The sequence below is a fragment of the Mytilus galloprovincialis genome, chromosome 5 (genome assembly GCF_965363235.1).
Source record: "Mytilus galloprovincialis chromosome 5, xbMytGall1.hap1.1, whole genome shotgun sequence".
Lineage (NCBI taxonomy): Eukaryota > Metazoa > Mollusca > Bivalvia > Mytilida > Mytilidae > Mytilus > Mytilus galloprovincialis.
This window is the reverse complement of record NC_134842.1, coordinates 7198631-7220374: the sequence shown is the minus strand read 5'-3', so window position 1 is coordinate 7220374 and position 21744 is coordinate 7198631. Positions and strand designations below refer to the sequence as shown.

The 21744-nt window shown below is 31.7% G+C and overlaps 1 protein-coding gene across 1 annotated transcript; it reads right to left on the bottom strand.

Moving 5' to 3' along the window:
• Positions 1–221: 221 nt before the first annotated feature.
• LOC143076982 (3 beta-hydroxysteroid dehydrogenase/Delta 5-->4-isomerase-like) lies at positions 222–21115 on the bottom strand. Its single transcript, XM_076252874.1, has 4 exons — positions 20970–21115; positions 4570–4701; positions 3727–3851; positions 222–322 (listed from the first exon to the last, which is right to left on the bottom strand). Exons 1-4 carry the CDS (start codon positions 21113–21115, stop codon positions 222–224), a joined length of 504 nt encoding a protein of 167 aa, XP_076108989.1.
• Between the last annotated feature and the right edge of the window lie 629 nt (positions 21116–21744).

Here is a 21744-nt window from a genome sequence, read left to right as displayed (position 1 = left end):
GCTTTCTTTGTAACAGGTGATAGACATAGCAATTGGAATGAAGAGAAAATACTGACACCATAGTGTTGAAAATTTTATCTCTAATTACTTTTCTATAATAACCATTGTGTAAATAAGAATTGTTTGCCGATAGAACCATATTCTGTACTTCTGTTTTTGTTTTTGCATATTTCCCAAAACATAATTTAGATGGAGTTTGAATGTTAGTCTCTGTTGCTGCTCTAGCTTGCTTCTTCGCCACCGAAATATATAGAAGCTGATCCACAGTAAATTAAATATGGAACATTTTCTCTCCGACAAGCATTCAATACAGTTTCTGTTCCTAAAAAGACACTATTATATAGATATCTTACGGAGACGTATCACATGAATTTGGGAAAATTTAGTGTAATATACATACACTAATATGTTATTTCCTTTTTGTATCATTCTTACTGGTTAGACAATGCGTTTTGCATTTTTCTTGAAACTCGCTGAAAAAACTTCATTCAAGCAAAAAAACCCCAATTTATCTCAATCAATTGTTCAATAGATAGTCACATTTAGTTATCACTGTATTTATGGAACAAGTTTCTTTTTCTTTCAAATGAAATTTTAGGAAATATAGAAGTATTTTCTAGATGTTGTCCCCGTTTAATAAGTAGGTATAGGGTATCTGTGTTCTTCAATGTACATATATACCACCAACTTACAACGAACTCCATCCAAAGCGGTATTATGAGCCGTTTAGAATATGAACTGGGTCGTGCGCCTTTTGAAGCAATAAAAGCGTTGTGTATAGTTGGCCTGGATAGTACCCTTTTATTTTCGATGACTAAAACCTTAGACCACAATCACCTTTCACATTTGCTAGACATGTCCCGGTTTAAATACAGTGAACATTGTTTATCAAGAGGAGTTCGTATGAATTGAATAATTTTATCAGTATTGATTCGGTAGGTAATTATCAATGAAATAGTAAAGATGTCATTTAATGAAGACACAATTGGTTATAGTTCAAGATTAGGAAATTGTTTCTTTTACATTAATTTGCTTTTTTTGGGTTGGTATCGGTATTATGATCATAGAACAAATGCACCTTTACATTAAATTTGGGATCTTAATTTAATATTCTATATCATTATACCTCAGTTATCATTTTCTATATAAAAAAAGTACACGATATTTTGACTATTTTTCAATTTGCAAGCGATTAACTGTTTGACCGGTCAAGGAAACTATTAGACCCCAATGAAACTATCTGACTGCAAACGTCATTATATATGAGTTTTTTGTTACGTTAAAGGTAAATTCGTGAAATTGAAATGAATCCAACAAATAGTTGTTTTTCAGTCAGGGGCATTACTTAAACAGGTAACGTTTAGAATTACCTATACAAGTTGAAAACGGGGCTTTTTTTAATATTACTTATAATATAAGTAATGTTTCCAAATATATGTCCAATTAAAAAGATTTTACTACCTTTAATAAATTTTCACAGTCATCTGGTTATTTTTCCATTGAAATATAAAATCTAATCCTTCTGAATCACTAATTGCCTTTCTGACGTACTTATCTTTCATATCGACGCTTCAGGGTCAAAGATTATTCTCTTGGGACTATTAAAATATCATTTTCCTTGAAAGTAGAAAGATATAAATAGATGGAAACTTGTGATTTAATTAAGACTTGAAGTTATTTATAATTTGTAACCTTAAACAATTACATATGTACCTTAAATAAGCGTCATTACTAATTCTTTCAAAGATGTATAAAATGAATTATTTAAGTAATATTATTGTCATTATATTTAAAGTAACACTTTATTTCTTCACTCCTCTGAAATTTAATAAAGTCTTAATTTTATGATATAAAATGATTTAAAAATTCACGAAAACGACATTTAGTCCATGCTTTTATTGAAATTGAAAATAACTCTATTGAGTTATTTTATAATTTAAAAAAAAAAAATCACCTATATAATGTACTGAAATTAATAACTTGTTTAAGTACTGCTCCTGACTGTTTATAACATTTTTCAACGGTTATAACCCACGACCATCACTTTAAAAAAAGAGGGACGAAAGATACCAAAGGGACAGTCAAACTCATAGATCGAAAATAAACTGACAACGCCATGGCTAAAAAAGAAAAAGACAAACAGACAAACAATAGTACACATGAAACAACATAGAAACTTAAAGAATAAGCAATACGAACCCCACTAAAAACTAGGGGTGATCTCAGGTGCTCCGGAAGGGTAAGCAGATCCTGCTCCACATGTGTGTCACCCGTAGTGTTGCTTATGTGATAACAAATCCGGTAAATAGTCTAATTCGGTAGGTCACATTCATGAAAGGGAAGGGGATTGTAGTTACGACGTAAGGAACATATCCGATATAATTTGTGAAACGGTTATTCCATAACAGTCAACCAACTCGTGATGGCGTCCGTAAAATTTACGAAGGGATGATTTCAACTTCACCGTTTGGAACACTTGGTTTAATAGCTTCCTTGTGAGCAGCAACCCTCTATCAGGAAAATCATGATAGGAAATGCAAGCACGGGAATATCGTATCACTTGGGAGGTATATACTGGATTGTAACAGGGACAGGTCAAGCAATTTTTACAGTTGCTTGACCTGTCCCTGTTACAATCCAAGGCATTATGTTTATCTATAGTATATAGTACAAACTTATTCATTTGCTCACTATTGTTTGTTGAGGTCATTATCAATGAAAATAGTGAAGATGTCAACGATCCCTTCGGTTTTACTTGTCAATAAGAAATTACTTTACAGGTTTGTTAACCTCCTTTCTTATCCTTAGGATGATACAACCGTTTTCTTGATTTATGCGGACATTATAAGATTTATAGGACAAATTAAAAAGAAAACAAACAGAGTTTACCAGTTTGACATAAATAATTCAAATCATAACAGTAAATTATAGTTTTACAATTCCAGTTTATTATATCTTTTACAGTTGTAAACAGATATTTCTTCCAAAAATAATCTATGATCATAACTATTCAAACGTTGTTAACAAGATTTTTCCAAAGTTCGATTTGTTGTATATCATTTAAAATATTAGTCGAATGCTTTAAACATTCGTCAAAAATAAAGTTTTTTGTTGTTATTTTCTTAATAAAATCTTAAATATGATAATATTAATTTAGTCTTTTTTTACATCTGATTATGATTTATTTTTTGCAGGAACAAACGTTCCTATATAAAACGTTCAGCCTACTGAAAATCCATTGTGTTATGCGTTTTTTGTCTAATTAAAAATCTCAACGACACATTGAAATAAAATAGAAATCTATATATAGTCTTCAACAAGGAACAAGAGTAATATATAATTAAAGCGACGAAAGTAAAAAAAAAAAATTCAAAGAAAACGACCAAAGATCTAGCACAGAAAAAAAACTAACTCCCTGAATGACAAAAACGGGATAAACAAAAGTGAAGACAACCGCTGACGAGCGTCATGACATGGGGGCAGGTACATGATCTACCCTACCCCTTGAATATCGGTCAGTTGAAGTAGAAAATGTACAAATAACAATTCAGAAAAGTTTCTTAACTCTTTGGAACCGGTATTATTTAATCCACATATACCATTATATCTATTTTTTTGTTTCACTTAATCAATGACGAATTCCTTCATTAACGTAGGTTGATTTCTCGTTTTAGAATATTGTTGATCCTTACAATTACTGATTTCAGAGTTCAAATAATTATATACCTTTTATGTTCACCTCTTGTAATAATTTTTTGTCGGGGAAATTGGAATAATCTATTTTGGAAGCAATATGAAGAACAATATCAGTTTCACGGCATGCCTCTCCGACCAACTTGTTATCCGTTATACTTCCAGAAAAGATACGCAAGGGTTTGCTTGCCTGGAAGTCTGAAAAATCAATAAAAGTAAGAAACTAGAAAGTATTAAACGAAATATGATAAGAAAGATTTTAATAAATACGAAATACATTTAAGCTATGTTTGACTGAAGTAGATGATCTCATTGTAGAGCTACCCCTGTAATGTGTAAACGTCTGTCTCATTCATTGGATAACATTTTCCTTTCACATTTTTCTAATGCTAAGAAGTAGATGTTATAATGTATTACCTTTTCTAGTTTAAGATCGATTTAGACCTTAACCTATCATGTGAATCGTAATGAAACTTTGAAAATAGTCTGCGATTATACATATATATATTCAGACCAGGTATTTTCGAACATTATTGTACTTATGTGTTAACTATAAATCGCCATTAAAAAAATGAACTACATTAAGTTCAAATGTTCTCATGACATGGTCAATTCTGCCAACATTTCAATATCTTATATCTTATAATATATGTATGAGAATTTGGTAAAGTGTAAAGGAGGCGAAACATACCAAAGGGACATTGAAAATCATTTAGTCGTAAACAAAAATGTATTTTACTATATTGAACATGCTAGCTATATAACCTGTGTTAAATAAGTGTACTGGTCACATTAGTTTGTCAAAGGAACAAATGATTTAGATGTTATAGTTCACAAAAAAATACATAATAAGAAAGATGAATATTTGTAAGCCACCTATCTAATTTTTGTTCGTAAGACACCATATCCAATACCCGAATTTCACGAACATTTTCAGCATAGATCTGCAAGTGTTGTACAACATGTTGGCCAAGGAATCCACTTCCTCCTGTTACCAAAACAACAAATCTTCATCCTTTCCTTTTATGTAGAAATATGTTTCTTTTCTCTGTAGAAATATGTTTTGTTAATTTGTAAATTGAGGGGTGAGGGTGTCAATATCGATAATACGTAATTGTAGGGTTAATATGTTACAAGGAATATGTAGAATCCTGGTTTTTAGGGATTGTGAAATATCCCAGTTTTCCTGTGATAATGCATAATCACTAATTTTATAAGAGATTATATATAATCACCGATCTTATATAGTGACTAAAAAATTTGATAATTATTTTACAAATTCGCTGATATGATTTTAGGTCTTATCAATACAATAATACAAACACCATTTAACCAATTATCCTTTCAAAGTGTAAATGAAGTTTTCACTCCGTATCCATTTGTGAAATCCTTTTTGTAAGTTTGCAGTGATATGCTATTTAACTGTGTTCAACCCCGGTTCATCATAAACAAATAAGTAATTACTATTAAGATTGATAGTGATAACTCATAGATATAGGAAGATGTGGTATGAGTGCCAATGAGACAACTCTCCATCCAAGTAACAATTTATAAAAGTAAACCATTATACATACTTTTTGAAAAGTTCAGGGAATATCTATACACCCAAGTAATTCAAGATTACTGTAACCTGGTAACATACATGTAAATACATGTTCATGAGCTAACAGTTCTTTCAGAGAAAGTTCTCAAACGAAAAACTGAGAAATGAAAATATAGTTTTTAAAATGTATGGTTTGCAAAAAACTGGCAGCACACGAATATTCATGTTCTGAATGTCAATGCATATTGTGCATATGAGTAATTTATAGTACACAAAAAATTGCTGATGTTATGTTACATCTGTTTTATTTGTTTAATATTTTATGACAAAATATATGTGTCTAAGTAATTAAAACAAAGAGAGCCTACACAACTATCTGGAAAATGAGGCGGAACGTATTAGGCAAAATTTGGATGAGACCGACATTGACTGGTATGCTTTGATACTGATTCAGCATGTGGACCGAGTAAAGGATACCTCAAAAATATATTGGTCATCATTAAATATAAAAAGGATATTTAATATCGTGTCTACTTAACATGGAATTTAGCTTGGACCCTGCACAAGGATTAATTCGAGATGGCTGATTCAGTTTGCTTGGCAACTTCAGATTATTTATTTCAGTCTTTATTCTCTTCGATGTGCAGTTTAGTCAGATTTACAATCTGAAGAACATGTTTTTTTTTTTTATAAATGTGGATGGTGTAGCCAGAAGCGGTGTGAATCAAAAAGATAATCATGCAGAAAAGCGTTTTGATGTTTAGGCTTGTAAAGAGGTGTTATATGAGTTTATATTATACATTTATTAACTTTTCTATATTAAAATTTTTTTTCCCCTCATTCCAGTTATTAGTTATAATATCTGACATTTGTTCTAGTGATTATACATCATGAAAAAACATTTGTTCTAGTTGTGCATAATGAAATGAGTATATTGAATCCCTTAATGAACCAGAGATTATACATACTTTTTAAAAAGTTCAGGAAATATCTATACACCCTAGTAATTCAAAATTACTGTAACCTTGTTACATACATGTAAATACATATTCATGAGCTAACAGTTCTTTCAGAGAAAGTTCTCAAACGAAAAATTGAGAAATGAAAATATAGTTTTTAAGTTGAATTGAAAAACTTTGCAATTAATATTTCACAGGGATTTTGCCAGATAAAGATGAAAATTCTCGTGTTTAAAAAATTAAATGATCATGAAACGATATCTCTGACATATAATTCGACGAAATGATTACAAATATTAAATTAACACTGAAACAAAATAATTCAAACCAATTAACTTTGCGAGAGTTTTTGTTTTATCTCGTAATTTGCGAGTGAAAATAAACGCGAATATTCACGTTTTGAATGCGCCTCAAGATCAACAAAGTTAGAAAATCACTAAAGTAGAGTTGGTTAAAGTATATACAGAAAGGGGGAAATGCGCTAAGCGACCCTTTTGGTATACAAAATTTAGGTAAAAAATTAAAAAAAATTAAACTTAAAAATAATCGTTAAGTATGAGAAAGTTTAAAGCGTCATATTTTTGAAATATGATGAATATTTATAGAGATTTTATATATTCTAAAGGTTGCGACATTCTATTGAAATTCTATTAAGACATCGTTGGCAGATTCTCATTGATATTTATCATTCAGGAAAAAACAAGCGCAAGTTAGCTCAATTACATTTTACGGGAAAGTTCCTGTTTATTAAGACAAACATTGTGGTACATTTATATTGTTGGTTATTGCAAGCTAAAACTATGCATTTTCGTGACATCAAGACATCGTTAAATGTGATTTCATGGGTAAAAACAAACTCGTTCAAATTTCATTAAAAAGTTAGGCAAACTAAGGCTAGTATCTCACCCGGACCTTTCAAGAATTAAATCAACGTGTATGAATTAAATAATCATAGATACCAGTATTACAATTTTGTACGCCAGACGCGCGTTCGTCTATTCAAGACTCATAAGTGACGCTCGAATCATTTTTTTTAAAGGCAAAATAAAGTACTGAGGTAAATTTCCAATTTCTTGTTATACAAAACGCTTTATATATTTCATTTGTACTGTTCTAAGTGACTATGCTTTATGTTGAATATCGGCTAAAAAGGAGTAGAATCGTGTCTTGGCATCAACGAGACAACTCTTTTTCTACCAAATTATTTTTATTCAAAATCGTGTTATAATAAATAAAAATGTACTCGATGCGATCTATCAGCATTTATGGATGAACCTTTGAAATGATTAACGTTCAAATCCTAAAGTTGAAATAGACAAATTAGGAAAAAAATAGGAACACTATATAATTTAATGGGACTTAAAAAAATGCCAAAACTATTTAAGTTTAAATTTGCCCTCTGTAGTTTCAAGTTTGATTGTTTTCATAACAAAATTTCTCTAATTCTTACTCGATTTATCCTTTACCCGATCTGTTGATTATTTTTAATTATTCAACGTGTGGTTTATTTGATCTCAGTTCTTCATTGGTCAAAATTCGATTATGACGTCAAACTTTCTTGCCTTCTTCTAAATTTCCAATTGTGACGGCATGAAAAAAAGGCAACCATGCTTGATGACATCACATAGAAAGAACACATCTTGTTGCAGTTCATTTCAAAAGAAAGAATAAGTTTGCCCGCATATTGTTTAGAAATCATTAGAGATTCCTTAACTAAATCTTGTGTAATACGATCTTTATCCACTCTCGACAATTAAATTATAAATATTTAAAACGCTCGGTGAGCCTCGCGTTTTAAATTCAAAAATTTAACTGTCTCGAGTGGATAAATATCGTATCACACTCGATACAGTGGTAGAATCATTATGTATCAATTATAAATATAATAAATGTTTATAATAAACCGTGAATCCAACACGCAGTTTCCAATCCATCCTCACGGAAGATCAGAACCATACGTTTGAGAAACATTATATGGATAACTAGTGTTGAAGCTCCAGAATCAAAAGGGGATCGGCAACAATAGAAAGGATGGTCTAACTCATTTTGTGTTATGGGAGGTGCAAAGTTTTTGTGATGGTGTATGGCCTGGTCCATTCTGATAAATATTAAAAAAAAATGAATAAAAACAATAACGATAATAATTTCCTTTCTTTCAACAGAATAACATATCTAGTCCAAAGACTTGTTGACGTATAAGACTAGATTATTCATACCTGTATTAAATCCATCTTTCAAAATACACCACCAAACTTGCTAACATGTGTACAAAATTATGAAGTACGCAAACTTAAGGTCACTGACCAACTAAATGTAAATTGGTTCGAAACTCCATTCACACTTACCATATCTACACACATGAATGCATTGAAATAAATTTAATATAAAAAAGATAGGTAGGCGATTTTTAATTAATTTCACTCTATACAATAATTGTTTTACAGGTTTAAGAAAATTAACACTGTTGTTGGAAAGGGTATTGCTTTTAACAGTAATTAAAGAGACGTGTGCGGAGTGAATCCTTTTATGAGTAACGACATTTGCAATACAAAATGTAGCTTCGTTGAATTTCAACGCATACATAAACCGAATTTCAAAATTAAATCAAACTGAATTTTAGAATGTATCAGTTTCTGTTCACCCTTAACGATCACCTGAGGTACTAATCCGTAGATTTGTTTTAACTTGGGTCTAGTAACCTGATTGATTGTATTTCCATGTTGTATTTGTTAGACTGTTTTTTAACATTTGTGTTGATTCCATTGGTCCATTCATTACCCTTAAATGCTACAAACTTCGGCTATGAATGACAGTTGTAGAATTTACATCTACCAATCCCCCCTAACAGGACTGAAACAACAACAGTCAAGGTTCCTAGATGGGGAAAGGCGCATTGACAAGCAAATAACCGTAGGTAAAACACATCAAGGGTACCAGGCCTATAGTTTACAAAAAAAATCTTATAAATTATATTTCATGTCAAGTGCTGACTACTGGGCTGGTTATACCCACAATGACGAAACCTACGCAGTTGCATCGACCTAGTGACTGTTTAAGATACAATACGTAAAATATGGAACGCCAGATACAAATTTACTCGATAAGACTCATCAACGACTCAATCGAAACAGTGGAAAGGAACCAAAATTCTCATTTATATCATTCTATAGGAAATTTCTTCTCTTATTAGTTCTTTTCTATTCTCTCTATTCTGATCACCTTTATGTAGACCATTTGAATTGCTCGTTCATAAGTCCCCCCAAATTTATCTAACATTGATCTTGATATGCCTTGTTGTTGTCTAATGATATTGTTTTGCAGTACGATCGTCTGGTAATTTATGACATTTATTTTGTCTGGTCCGAAATAGTTTATTATTCCAAACCTGTGCTATACAATCCATAGATATCCAACTTACGTTTTATATGAAAAGAGATCAATTCGGGTCTTTATATAGTTTTCTAAAGGTAAGGGTTTTGTTCATTGTTTAAGGCCGTACTGTGACCTAGAGTTGTTATTGCCTATGGTCTTTGATGGAGAATTTTATCATTGGCAGTCATACGACATCTTCTTATTTTTTATAGATATAAAAAAACAATCCTTTGAATATACATATAGACCATAAATTTTAATTTAAAACACATCTATCTGTCTGTATTATCCAGACTTAAACAACAATATTGCAACTTGTCCCATGTAAAAATAAATAAAATGTTTGGTTTCATGTGTTACATAACTTCCAAAATTCCTACCAACGACACAATGCCATGTTGGGTTATATTTCTTGTCAAAATCCTTTTTGATGAATGCGGCAATGTCTTTTTCAATATTGAATTTTTCCAAGGCCTGAGTGGAAGCTTCAACCGCATCTTGTTGCATATCTTCCGACATGTCAGCATTCTTAATAACAGCTTTTCTTTCACTCATGGTGTCAGCTGAAGTAAATACAAAACAAGTCCATATCACGATCAATCGAAAAATTTAGCTTTATATCGAAGAATAAATATTGACACCATTGATGTCATCTTAAAATCTTTTTCGTATATTTTTGATGTATGAAACTAATACAGAACAGTTCAACCATAATTTAAAAAACTATAAATGTCATTTTCCAACAACTATTATAGCAATACATATCTTAAGAGTTGTGAAATTTTAATAAGAACGAGGAATATGTCCTATATATTCAATTGTTACGTTTAGATAATTTAAACGGAATAATTCTTTCTTTATTTTTATTTTCAAAATCACTATGTGTGAACCATAAAATATGAACTGAATGTTATATAATATCTCCATTAAAACACATTCACTATACATGGCTTTTACGAAGTTAATTATATGCTAGAGTAGCATAACCAGGTCGCATGACTTAACTTTACTGATTGGAGACGAAATATTGATACTAAGTGAACATGTTGAAGCAGAATAAACATTCAATCTGTTCCTTTAACATATATTTATTTCCTCAACTCAAGGCAACAGTAGTATACATTGTCGACTAGCTTCGATCCATTCCAAACACTATTTTCCCAATCTTAAAAATATAGATTCTACTACTGTATCGAGTGTGATGCGATATTTTTTTGACATATTAAATCTTTTTGTGTTTACAGTAGTCTATTAGTATATTGATATAAAGTTTAATTGGACATTAATTGGTTCTTAATTGATTTGCCTCAATGGTATTTTCAGCAAATATTTTAAACATTGATGGAAATTACTTATATAGGAATGTTTATGTTTTAGTTGTACACGATAATTTTTGGTATTCCTCAATACCCTATATTTAATGTCCGCTTGTGTTAGGAAGATATAACAGTTCTAAAAGGTATATTATCAAATCAGGCGAAACAATTGTCATCACTTCGGTTTCTGCGTAATAACAAATAATAATGAAAAAACGGTTAATATTTTTTTTTGCGTCCGAAGCACTTTGATTCAACAGGAACACTTAAACCAAAATTAATATAGCAAAGGCTGTACCAGTACTTGAATATGGAAAGAGCTATATCACTAAAAGGACATAACAAGAATAACTGAATCCATGTCAGGTCAACCTTTCATGAGGGAAAAGACATCTTAATTTACAGAAACACTTAAATAAATCAACTGAGAGTTATTAATCGTGTTAGCACCAAATCACTGACTATTCAACTATTAATATCCTCGGGCCTAGGATATGCTTATTATAATAAAGTAGTAAATGCCCCTAACCTGTGAACATATTTCAAAGAATTGCATAATTGATGGACATATTGTTACCTAATTGTAAAAATAAATCGAAAACCAGTGATGACTTAAGGTAGATTTACATTTTAAAATAATGGCCTTTTTCATTTATTTGAACAATACATATACAAATCATGGAATACACTAATTTTACGAGTCCTCACGTATTATAAAATATAAAAATTACATTTTATGAATTGTGTTGTAATATGCATGAACCAACTGTCGCCTAACAAACACATCCAGTCAATAATTAAACTATCAATACTCTTATATTATATTTTATCAATATTTCACCTGTAACAGTATTCTGATGATTTATCATACAATTAGGAATACATCGTATAATTTATATCTAAATATTTAAATATATGGAATAATGTCATTATTTCTTACCCGCAAAAGTCCTTCAAAATGCACTGTATGTATTTATCTGTAAGTATTGTTAATAAGTTGCATACTGATTTAATAGCATAATTTTTTACTGTCTTACATATGCCTATCGTGAGTTTTAACTGGTAGACGTAACGAAAATATCTTGGATTAGTTTTTCATCCCAGCATTCATCTTAAACGGATATCTGCAATTTTTAAACGCTTTGATGTGTGAATCTATTAAAAGTAGTATTTGTTAAAAAGTTATGAAATATGGTAATAAAACTAAACATGTTGAAGGAAACTATGTTGAAGCATGTAATAAATGAGTAAGTGTTTCGATTATGTAAACTAATAAAACAAAAATTCTGGTGTGAAAAAAAATCAGGGAATTTGGAATTATGCTGTCAGTCCGCTAAACCCGTCGAAAATTGAATGTGTTCGCCATTTGGAACCATAGTTTTTTTCTTAATACCTTAGACGACAGAAAACTTAAACATTACCCCCTGAATCAACTTTGGTAATTTGAATAAACGTATGTGGCCACATTGCCAAAATTTAGTCTAAATGCTTTAGTTAAGAGTTTTGATTATGTATGTCGGAGAGCCACTGACGGTACAACTGAAAGAAGTAAGTTCAAGTAGGGTTAAAATTGACCCTAAGATTTTGATGATCAGGCCAAAATACTACATATTTCACATAGAAATAGTTGTGATATTACTATTAATACAAAAAAGTTCATTTTGGGACATCACATTACAAATGACGAAGTATTGACTCCTTAAGTGTGCATTTTTTGTGTTGTAACGTCAGTTTTGGTATTTTTTTTTAATAATTCTAAACAGTTTTTAGGGTAATTTACATTAGCCGCCATCCATGATCCAGAACGTGTTTATGTCTAGGGATTCAATATCATCATTGGCAACTTTTGGTTACAGAATATTTAGGATCCTAAGTTGCGGCCAAGGGTTTTCTCAAGATTTAAGGTCCGCAAAATGCACAAAATCATCGTATTTTTACAATATATCCAAAATATACTGATTTTAAAGACAATAATGTACTCTTATGAAGAGATTGGTTTTAACACAGAAGTAAGGCTTTTGAAATAGATCCATTTAAGAACCAAATTATGGTCGTTTTGAAATTTTATGATAAAGTTGAAATTAAAGGCCACATTTGGCTTAAGGTGAACTTTGTCCTTTGCAGCATGTTATAATTCAACTTAGGTGATACCAGAATAAAATGATATACAAATTATTTGTGATAATATGAAATGGTAAATGATGTTAGGTTGCATGAATTATTTCTTAAATAACCGCTATATAAAATGTGTTTAATTCTTTTAATTTTCTAACCAAATATTTGTAATTCGGTCTTTCCACCATTCCATGGAAAGATCTATTGATTTTGTTCTGATAATTATTATTTCATTTTATTTTTTTTTTCTTCCGCCTAAATTTTTTTCTTGCGTAGTATTGATGTTTCAAAAGATGTCGCTTAAATATTTGGAATATGATATCGTATAGTTTATACGCTTTACAAATTTACAACCGCGTAACCAAATACTTTACGTTGTAAGAGTTATCTCCCCAAACACTGTTTTTCTTTTGGCCACTACTCCTTCGCAACCGTTAAAGATTACGACGAATTTATTTTGCCAAATTGCTCGTTACATCTTCAGGATTAGGATATTCATTTGGACCACAGCTTTACGGATACTCCATATGAGAGTTATAAAAAAAAACGTAGGTCAAGGTCAAAGGTCAAGGTCATATTCTTAATTTTGATTTTGGCTTATTTTCATTTATTTTCAAAAACCATATAATATATCAACAAATTATTTTCACTAAATTGTTAGTTGCGACATGTCTTAACACTTGAATGTTGATTGCGAGGATACCTTGGCAGTAAATGATTGATTTCCCCCCTTTTATATTGAGAATAATGAGTAAAGTGATAAAACTCATTATCCATACATATTACAGACCTAGGGTCTTTTGATTTGAGGTCCTTGGTATATGACCATGAAAATGTGGTCAAGATCATCAATTCTTGCAAAGAAACTTCTTTGCTCTTTGTTTTTTATTGTATTGTCATAAGATTTCGCGATACCTGTTTCCTTTATCGGACCGGATAGAAGGTAGCCTAGATTTGATTTTACTGCTGTAAGTACATCTCCGCGGATGATTTGGTCTCCAACAAACTGCCAATAGTAATCTGCTCCTATCAAAACGTCAATTTCTAATATGCTTTCGTCTGTGATCGGATGAGCCAGATTTTATCCTTGTAAATACATGTACTTGTTTTCAGTCAAGTCTAATTTGCGGATATGATTTTTGAACGGAACGGCTATTTTCAGTACGACAAGTACATCAATTGGTATTTTCTGTTTCGTCTCTGTCTCGACCAGTAATGCACCTTTACCTAGGTGTTGTATAGTATTGCCAGTGTCTCCGAAGCATGATAGTTGTATAGTTTCTGTGTTGTCAACTTTCAATTTTAGTTTCATACCATGTGTTTGATCCATGATCTCTCGCTAAATGTTGCCTTACTTCTCCGGGAAGCTTGCTCAAAATTATTGGGACTAGTAATGTGCCGTAAGTGTCTTGCGATTGGCCTTTACGCTTCCAATCCGCGTACGGATGCCTCTATGCGAACATAAAATACGTGTAAACTGGCTAACTCATTATTTGCGGGTGTAATGTCTAGCAATGCTTTCATGTGTGCTTGTATAATTTTATTCGAGTGTCCGTATCTTTCTTTTCATACGTTAATTGCTTCCTTATAATTAGCGTTTGTCAATGCGAACCCATCAATAGTATGTGAAGCTTCACCTCCGAGTTGTGATTTCAAATAGTTGAATTTCTGAATATCTGGTAGACTCGGGTTCATATGTACTGCTGATTCGAAAGAATCCCAGAAAGATTGCGATTCAATAATATTTCCACTGAAATGGGGCAAAGTTAATTTCGGAAGGTGGTGTGTTTGACTGCTGAACGTTGACAGTGATGGTGCAATACAACTCTGTTGCTGATTTTCAATACATGAAGTAGGAATAAAAGGTGGCGCTTCATAATTTAATGTTTGATATGATGAAGTAGACTGCTGATGTTTATGATTATTCGAATTGTCTAAACTCTGTATGAATATACGCAAGTGTTTTAGTTTAGTTTCTAAATCTAAAGTATACTCATCTGTGTTGAGAATTTCTTCTTCAATATCCTCTGCATCGATTGCACTTATAATTTGTTGATTCAAATCTTCTAAAAGTTTCTTCTTCTGTTCCACACTTTCAAATGTTGCTAAAAGATCTACCCCGGCTAACTCCGCTTCGTTTTTCAAATCGTCGATTTTCCGTAAGTGTCTTGTAACTTCACTTCTGTTCGCTTTCCTAATCGATTTCAGCTTATTCAAATCCATTGGACACGGCACCAAAATGTCGGGAATACGTAAATTAAGGAATAAAACGTTGCATGTTCTAATAATGTAATCGATCTATATAATACCCAAGTATACAAGTGACACGTCACAAAGTCTTGACGTTACAATATAAGACATAAGTGACGTTCCCGCGTTGTGTTCGCGCCGAATTTACAACAAAAACATTTTAACAATTTCCTCTGAATCAACTATTGCAAACTTTAGTAAACGTATGTGGCCACATTGCCATAATTTAGTCTATATGCTTTTGTAATATCTTTCACTATTTACTGTTTAATACATACTTGCTACTGGTAAAGCAGTATGAAGATTAAAAGATGGAAAACATAAATTTTAAACAGTGTAAGTCATAATTAATGTAGGTAAAAGACCAAAGAAGGTGGTGAGGTAAACTAGTTTTAAATACCACATTGTACCATTTACAGACTCTTTCTTAAAAAAAAACGCACCTGCTTTTAGTAATAGTTCTTAATCTAACTGTGTGCGGCTGTATATGTCTGTAGCTGTTTATCACTGACGACTGTTCATCTCATTACCTTAACCATGCTTTTTTTCAACGACCAATGACTGTTAATTGGTTGTTTTACTTCTCTTTGCAAGTAAGCTTGAGTTTAAAAAACATGGTACCAAACATTCTGCACTAAAATTCTTGTTTTTCTATAATAAGTTGATAGATAATATCTGTTTTCGATGCTCTTCAACCTTGTCTTTGATCTCGCTTTCCAACTCCTTGATTCGAGCGCACCTGATGAGGAAATCGCGTCTTGCGTACCAAATTATAACCTAGTATCTGTCATTAGTTTGAATTAAAATCAATCTGTCCGTGATTTATTTTTGATACAGATCTGTAGATAATCACTTAGAGTTTTACCTTATATCTTACCTCAAATGATGTGTGCCATAAGATGATAGCAGTTGTGTTTTAACTTTCATTTCATTACCACCGTTTGTTTATTTGTAAACGAAGTTATTTGAAATTTATTTATCAATTTAACTTTATTTTTTCTATTTTTTTTAATGGCACTCCATTAACTTTTTATTAAATTAACTTTTTATTAAACACTGTACAACTGGTTGGCCTCGAAAGTATCTGAAATTTTATCAAATCTTTCTTTTTAGTCGATCCCAATCAAACAATACATAACCAGTTCTTTTAAACTATTTCGAACCAAAAATGCGTAATCAATTATTTTAAACTATTCAATGAAATCAAATTGTATGTTAAATGTCTGTTCATTGGTTGTGAAATCACAAGTATTCATATAATTCAATAGAATATCAGAACTTTTATGATATTGAATATATTTCATATCTTATTATTAAACTGTTCTACCACCGATGCTTTTTACTCCGAATAAAAATATTTAACTATGTATTACAATAAAAAAAAAAGCTTATGTAAGTTAAGTCTTGAATTTTCAGTTTTATTTTCAAATAGCACCGATAGAATGTCATAAGCTTAGCCATTTACTTCAAGTACCAATGAAAATAAAACACTATATTGACCATGGATTGGTAATATTTTCTGGTGAGTAACAATAAAGCATTAAAAAGAGGGTGATGTTATCCCGCGTGCTCATAGAAGAAAATAACAGATGCAATAAAATTTACAAAAACAGTACCAAAAAAGACTATATACTTGACTCGTATTATCTGGTATATTAAGTGGCATCGGCCACTTTTTGTCATTTGAAATTACAGATAACTAATGTATTTCTTTTAAAATGCTTATTGTATTTACCTTTGCCATTAGTAATAGATACATTTTATAATCAATATTTTCCTCGGATGGATGACTTTTTCTCCTATTTAACCGCCATCAATATGAAATAAGTATGAAATTATTTTCATCCATATCAAAACTGTTATGTGTGACGACATAAAAGGAATGTATTTACATCATTATCAAAAGTTTATTCATCTGTGATGGATTTCAATAGCAGTAACTATGTATGTAATTATATTTTATATACTATTTAGTTCGTTTATTCAGGATGTGGGTTTGAAAGACATATTACATCGTGATTTTTGCCTTAGTTTCTTCTGGTAAAGATGAAATAATGATTTTGTTGGCGATAACAGAAATTTTAAAATCGAATAATTTCAATATGCGAAAAAAAAGCAACAGAGAGAAATTTTGGAAACGAAAATAAAGTGTGTAACGTTTGATATAATCGTCATCGGAAGCACTGCCAAAATGTACATGGAATCTCAAAACACAAACACACAATATCGCTTTTTCAAAATCTGTTCAGAAATATATCTGTGATACTCCTTTTTTTATTTAATCTATTCCACTTAATCTGCTCTGCTTAGTTCGGAACCTTATTGTTAATAAATATTACCAATAAAATATAAAGGGTGTTGATATATACAAGTTTCTATGTACTTTGAATAACCGAAGATTAATTGCTCACATAATTGGTATCGTTGATTTTATTATCGGACCACAGATGAATTATCACGTTGTGATTGGTTAAACGCTGTCACGTGGTGACCCCCTATGAGACCGTATGGGGTTAGTTAGTTTCATATGGGGTTCATGACGCGTTAATGGCGACGTCATCTTTTAATGTTGTCGTGTTTCATTGTTTATTTTTCAACAAAACGCCGCAGAAAAAGTCCAGCGTCCGATAAATTCGTTATATGGTTAACTACTGACCTCCTACGGATCCATAGAGGGTGAATAAAATTCATAGGGGACTCGGCCTCCGGCCTCACCTCTATGGAATTTACTAACCCTCTATGGATTCGTATGGGGGCAGTAGCGAACCATATAACTTATAATATATATTTTGTAAGTACTACTGTCAATATATATTTGTTTATGTGTGCTGAGTTCTTCTATTTTTTTTTAAAAGTTGTTAACCTATGATTAATACCTTGTTCATGTAATGTAGAGAGAACTTTTATAAGCTGTGCGTATTGCTCAATCATTTTCATATCGTAATTGATAAACTATGTCTAAAATCAAAAACATCTATAACCCAAAAACTGTTCAGGAAAGGTATTGCTGATTAAACTGCAGAACATACAGTGTTTGTTTACTTGTAACTCATTTTTATGTGTTCTGAATCTAAACATAAAATAAAATCATTACCCCGAAATTTTACGGACGCCATCACGAGTCGGATGGTCGGTATGGAATACATGTTTCACAGATGCCGACGGATATGTTCCATTTGTGTTAACTACAATCCCGTCCCCTTTCTCCCGAAAAAGACTTATCACTAAGTTGATACTTACATGAGCAATACAACGGGTGCCACCAGAATAAGCTTACCCTTCTGGAACACCTGAGATTACCCCCAGTTTCTGGAGGCGTTCGTGTTGCATGCTCAGTATTAAGTTTTCTTGGTTGTGTTTTGTCCACTTTTGTATGTGTCTTTTGGTCTTTTTCTTTTTTAGCAATTGGCCTTCGCCTATGAAATCTGTGTTGTTTATTTTTTGGTCATGCCTCTATTTAGTATATAGAAATACCATGTAATGATTGTATAATAACCAGATGTGATTAAATGTTAGACAAGAGATATCAACTAATTTGTTATTGTATCATTAAATCACAAGTAAACATACCTTAGATAAAGTAAACGCAAACTGCGTTTGTGATTGTCACATTTACACGAGTAAGGATTAAAACAGTTTTTTTAAGTACTAAGCCTTTCATCATTTTATCTCGCTCAGAGGAATGTAAAGTGTAAAGGGGAGTTGTACAACAGAACTCGCTCAGAATGCGGAGGAAAACATTTAGGTTCAAGACTTTATTATCTGATGTTGACATTATGCCATAAAACAATGTTATATATATCGTCTGGTGAACTTCTAGGTAGATTGTATAAAGAATGGCCAACGAAGATACAAGTATCTTGTCTTAGGGAGGGATGAATCCTACTTTGTAAAGGATTACTCTGATTCAAACAAAAACATCTCTGATACTGATATTATCAAGATGCTTGATTTCTTGATTGACAACATATTTGTTACGTTCGTACGACGTGTTTTTCAACAAACTGTCGGCATTTCAATGGGAACAAATTGTGCCCCTCTACTTGCCGACTTGTTTCTTTATTATTATGAGGCTGATTTCAATCAGGAACTTCTTAGGAAGAAAGACAAGAAGTTAGCAATATCCTTTAACTCTACTTTCCGCAATATAGAGGATGTTCTTTCACTAAATAATGCAAAATTTGGTGACTATGTGGAACGCATCTATCCCATCGAACTAGAGATAAAGGATACTACAGATACAGTTAAGTCGGCCTCATATCTTGACTTACATCTAGAAATTGACAATGAGGGTCGGTTGAAAACAAAAAATTACGACAAAAGAGATGATTTCAGCTTTCCAATTGTGAACTTTCAATTTCTAAGTAGCAACATTCCAGCAGCACCTGCATACGGGGTATATATCTCCCAATTGATACGATATTCCCGTGCTTGCATTTCCTATCATGATTTTCTTGATAGAGGGTTGCTGCTCACAAGGACACTATTAAACCAAGAGTTCCAAATGGTGAAGTTGAAATCATCCCTTCGTTAATTTTACGGACGCCATCACGAGTTGGTTGACCGTTATGGAATAACCGTTTCACAAATGACATCGGATATGTTCCTTAAGTCGTAACTACAATCCCCTTCCCTTTCATGAATGTGACCTACCGAATTAGACTATTTACCGGATTTGTTATTACATAAGCAACACGATGAGTGACCCATGTGGATCAGGATCTGCTTACCCTTCCGGAGCACCTGAGATCACCCCTAGTTTTTGGTGGGGTTCGTGTTGTTTATTCTTTAGTTTTCTATGTTGCGTCATGTGTACTATTGTTTGTCTGTTTGTCTTTTTCATTTTTAGCCATGGCGTTGTCAGTTTATTTTAGATTTATGAGTTTGACTGTCCCTTTGGTATCTTTCGTCCCTCTTTTAAAAGATAAACAGCGCAAAAAACATCTAAGGGTAAATTTAAAGTCAGAATTTCAATAAAAAATAAAAAATTACGGAACAGTTTAGTACATTTCAGCCTGTAAATAAGGTTCATTTTTATAATGTATCTCTCAATGCATTTATAAATATTTGACAGTTTTAACATTTAGATGATTCTCTCTTCCATGCAACATACGGGTAGGTAAGTAGTCCGTCCTAGCGACAAACACATATAGGGACATGGAACAAGTCCATGAGCGTATTTGATAATGGAAAATTCTAAAATGCGCACCAAACACAGCACAGAAGAACGAGAATTTGTTTTGTTTGTGTTACATATATTATTTGTGTTTTTTTTTTATAATTGGTATAAAAAAGAAGATGTGGTATGATTGCCAATGAGACAACTATCCACAAAAGACCAAAATGACACAGACATTAACAACTATAGGTCACTGTACGGCCTTCAACAATGAGCAAAGCCCATACCGCATAGTCAGCTATAAAAGGCCCCGAAAAGACAATGTAAAACAATTCAAACGAGAAAACTTACGGCCATATCTATGTAAAAAAAGTATAGTTATTTTCAAATTTGGTCTAAGTTCAAACAAGTTCTGCAAGTATGACAACGATTTCTTATGCGTTTTAAATATGTTTAATTGTAAACTGAATTTCCTTTATTAACCAGATTTGAACAACAGTATTGCAACTTGTCCCAAGTAAAAATATATAAAATGTTTGGTCTCATGTGTAACATAACTGCCAAAATTCCGTCCAACGATACAGTGCCATGTTGGGTTATACTTCCTATCGAATTCCTTTTTAATGTATGCGGCAATGTCTTTTTCAATGTTGAATTTCTCTAGAGCTTGTGTAGAACAGTCAACAACATCTTGTTGCATATCCTCTGACATATCAGCATTCTTAACAACAGCTTTTCGGTCACTCATTATGCAGCTAAAACACGAAACAATTTATACATATTTGTATGTTTCCTGTACAGTTTCAGTTAACTTAAGATTAAAAAAAACCATATATCATGACGATAACACTTGTTTCATATTCCACTTGTTACTTAAGAATTGATTTTGTTATCCATTTTAAAAGATTTTGTCATGTATTCCATGACATATGGTTTCTGTAAACAAGGAGGCTATATAACCTAGATCAAAATGATATACTTGAAGCTCTGTTTAAATTGTGCTTGCCATAAGCAATCTGAATGATGCTTAAGTTGAATGTTGGTCCTATGTGGTTTTTCATAATAACTATAGTTACGAATGACGTGTACGCTTACGAAAATATTACTAGGAATTCGTTAAATTTGCAAATGGAAAAAAATTTACGACTTTTTATGAGCTGTAAATACTACATTTTAATACACACTTATTACATATGAAAAATGTAAATCATGACGTATTTTGCTGGAAGTTAAAAGATGCTTTCATATATAATACTTAAATCACGATAATATAACGACTAAATGTCTAAATGAATTGCATTCTGTTATACATGTATTTAAGAAAATATTTGCATTTAATATCACATTTCAAGTACTTCAATAATATCCAGAATATAT

Bases quoted from the DNA above. Each gene is read 5' to 3' on its own strand.
- LOC143076982 (XM_076252874.1), bottom strand. From the start codon at position 21,115: ATGAGTGACCGAAAAGCTGTTGTTAAGAATGCTGATATGTCAGAGGAT. The intron at 4,702-20,969 runs GTATAACCCAAC...GAAAGGATGAAG, and splicing joins AAAAAGGAATTCGATAGGAA to ATTTGTTGTTTTGGTAACAG. The intron at 3,852-4,569 runs GTGGCTTACAAA...CTTTTCTGGAAG, and splicing joins TACGAACAAAAATTAGATAG to TATAACGGATAACAAGTTGG.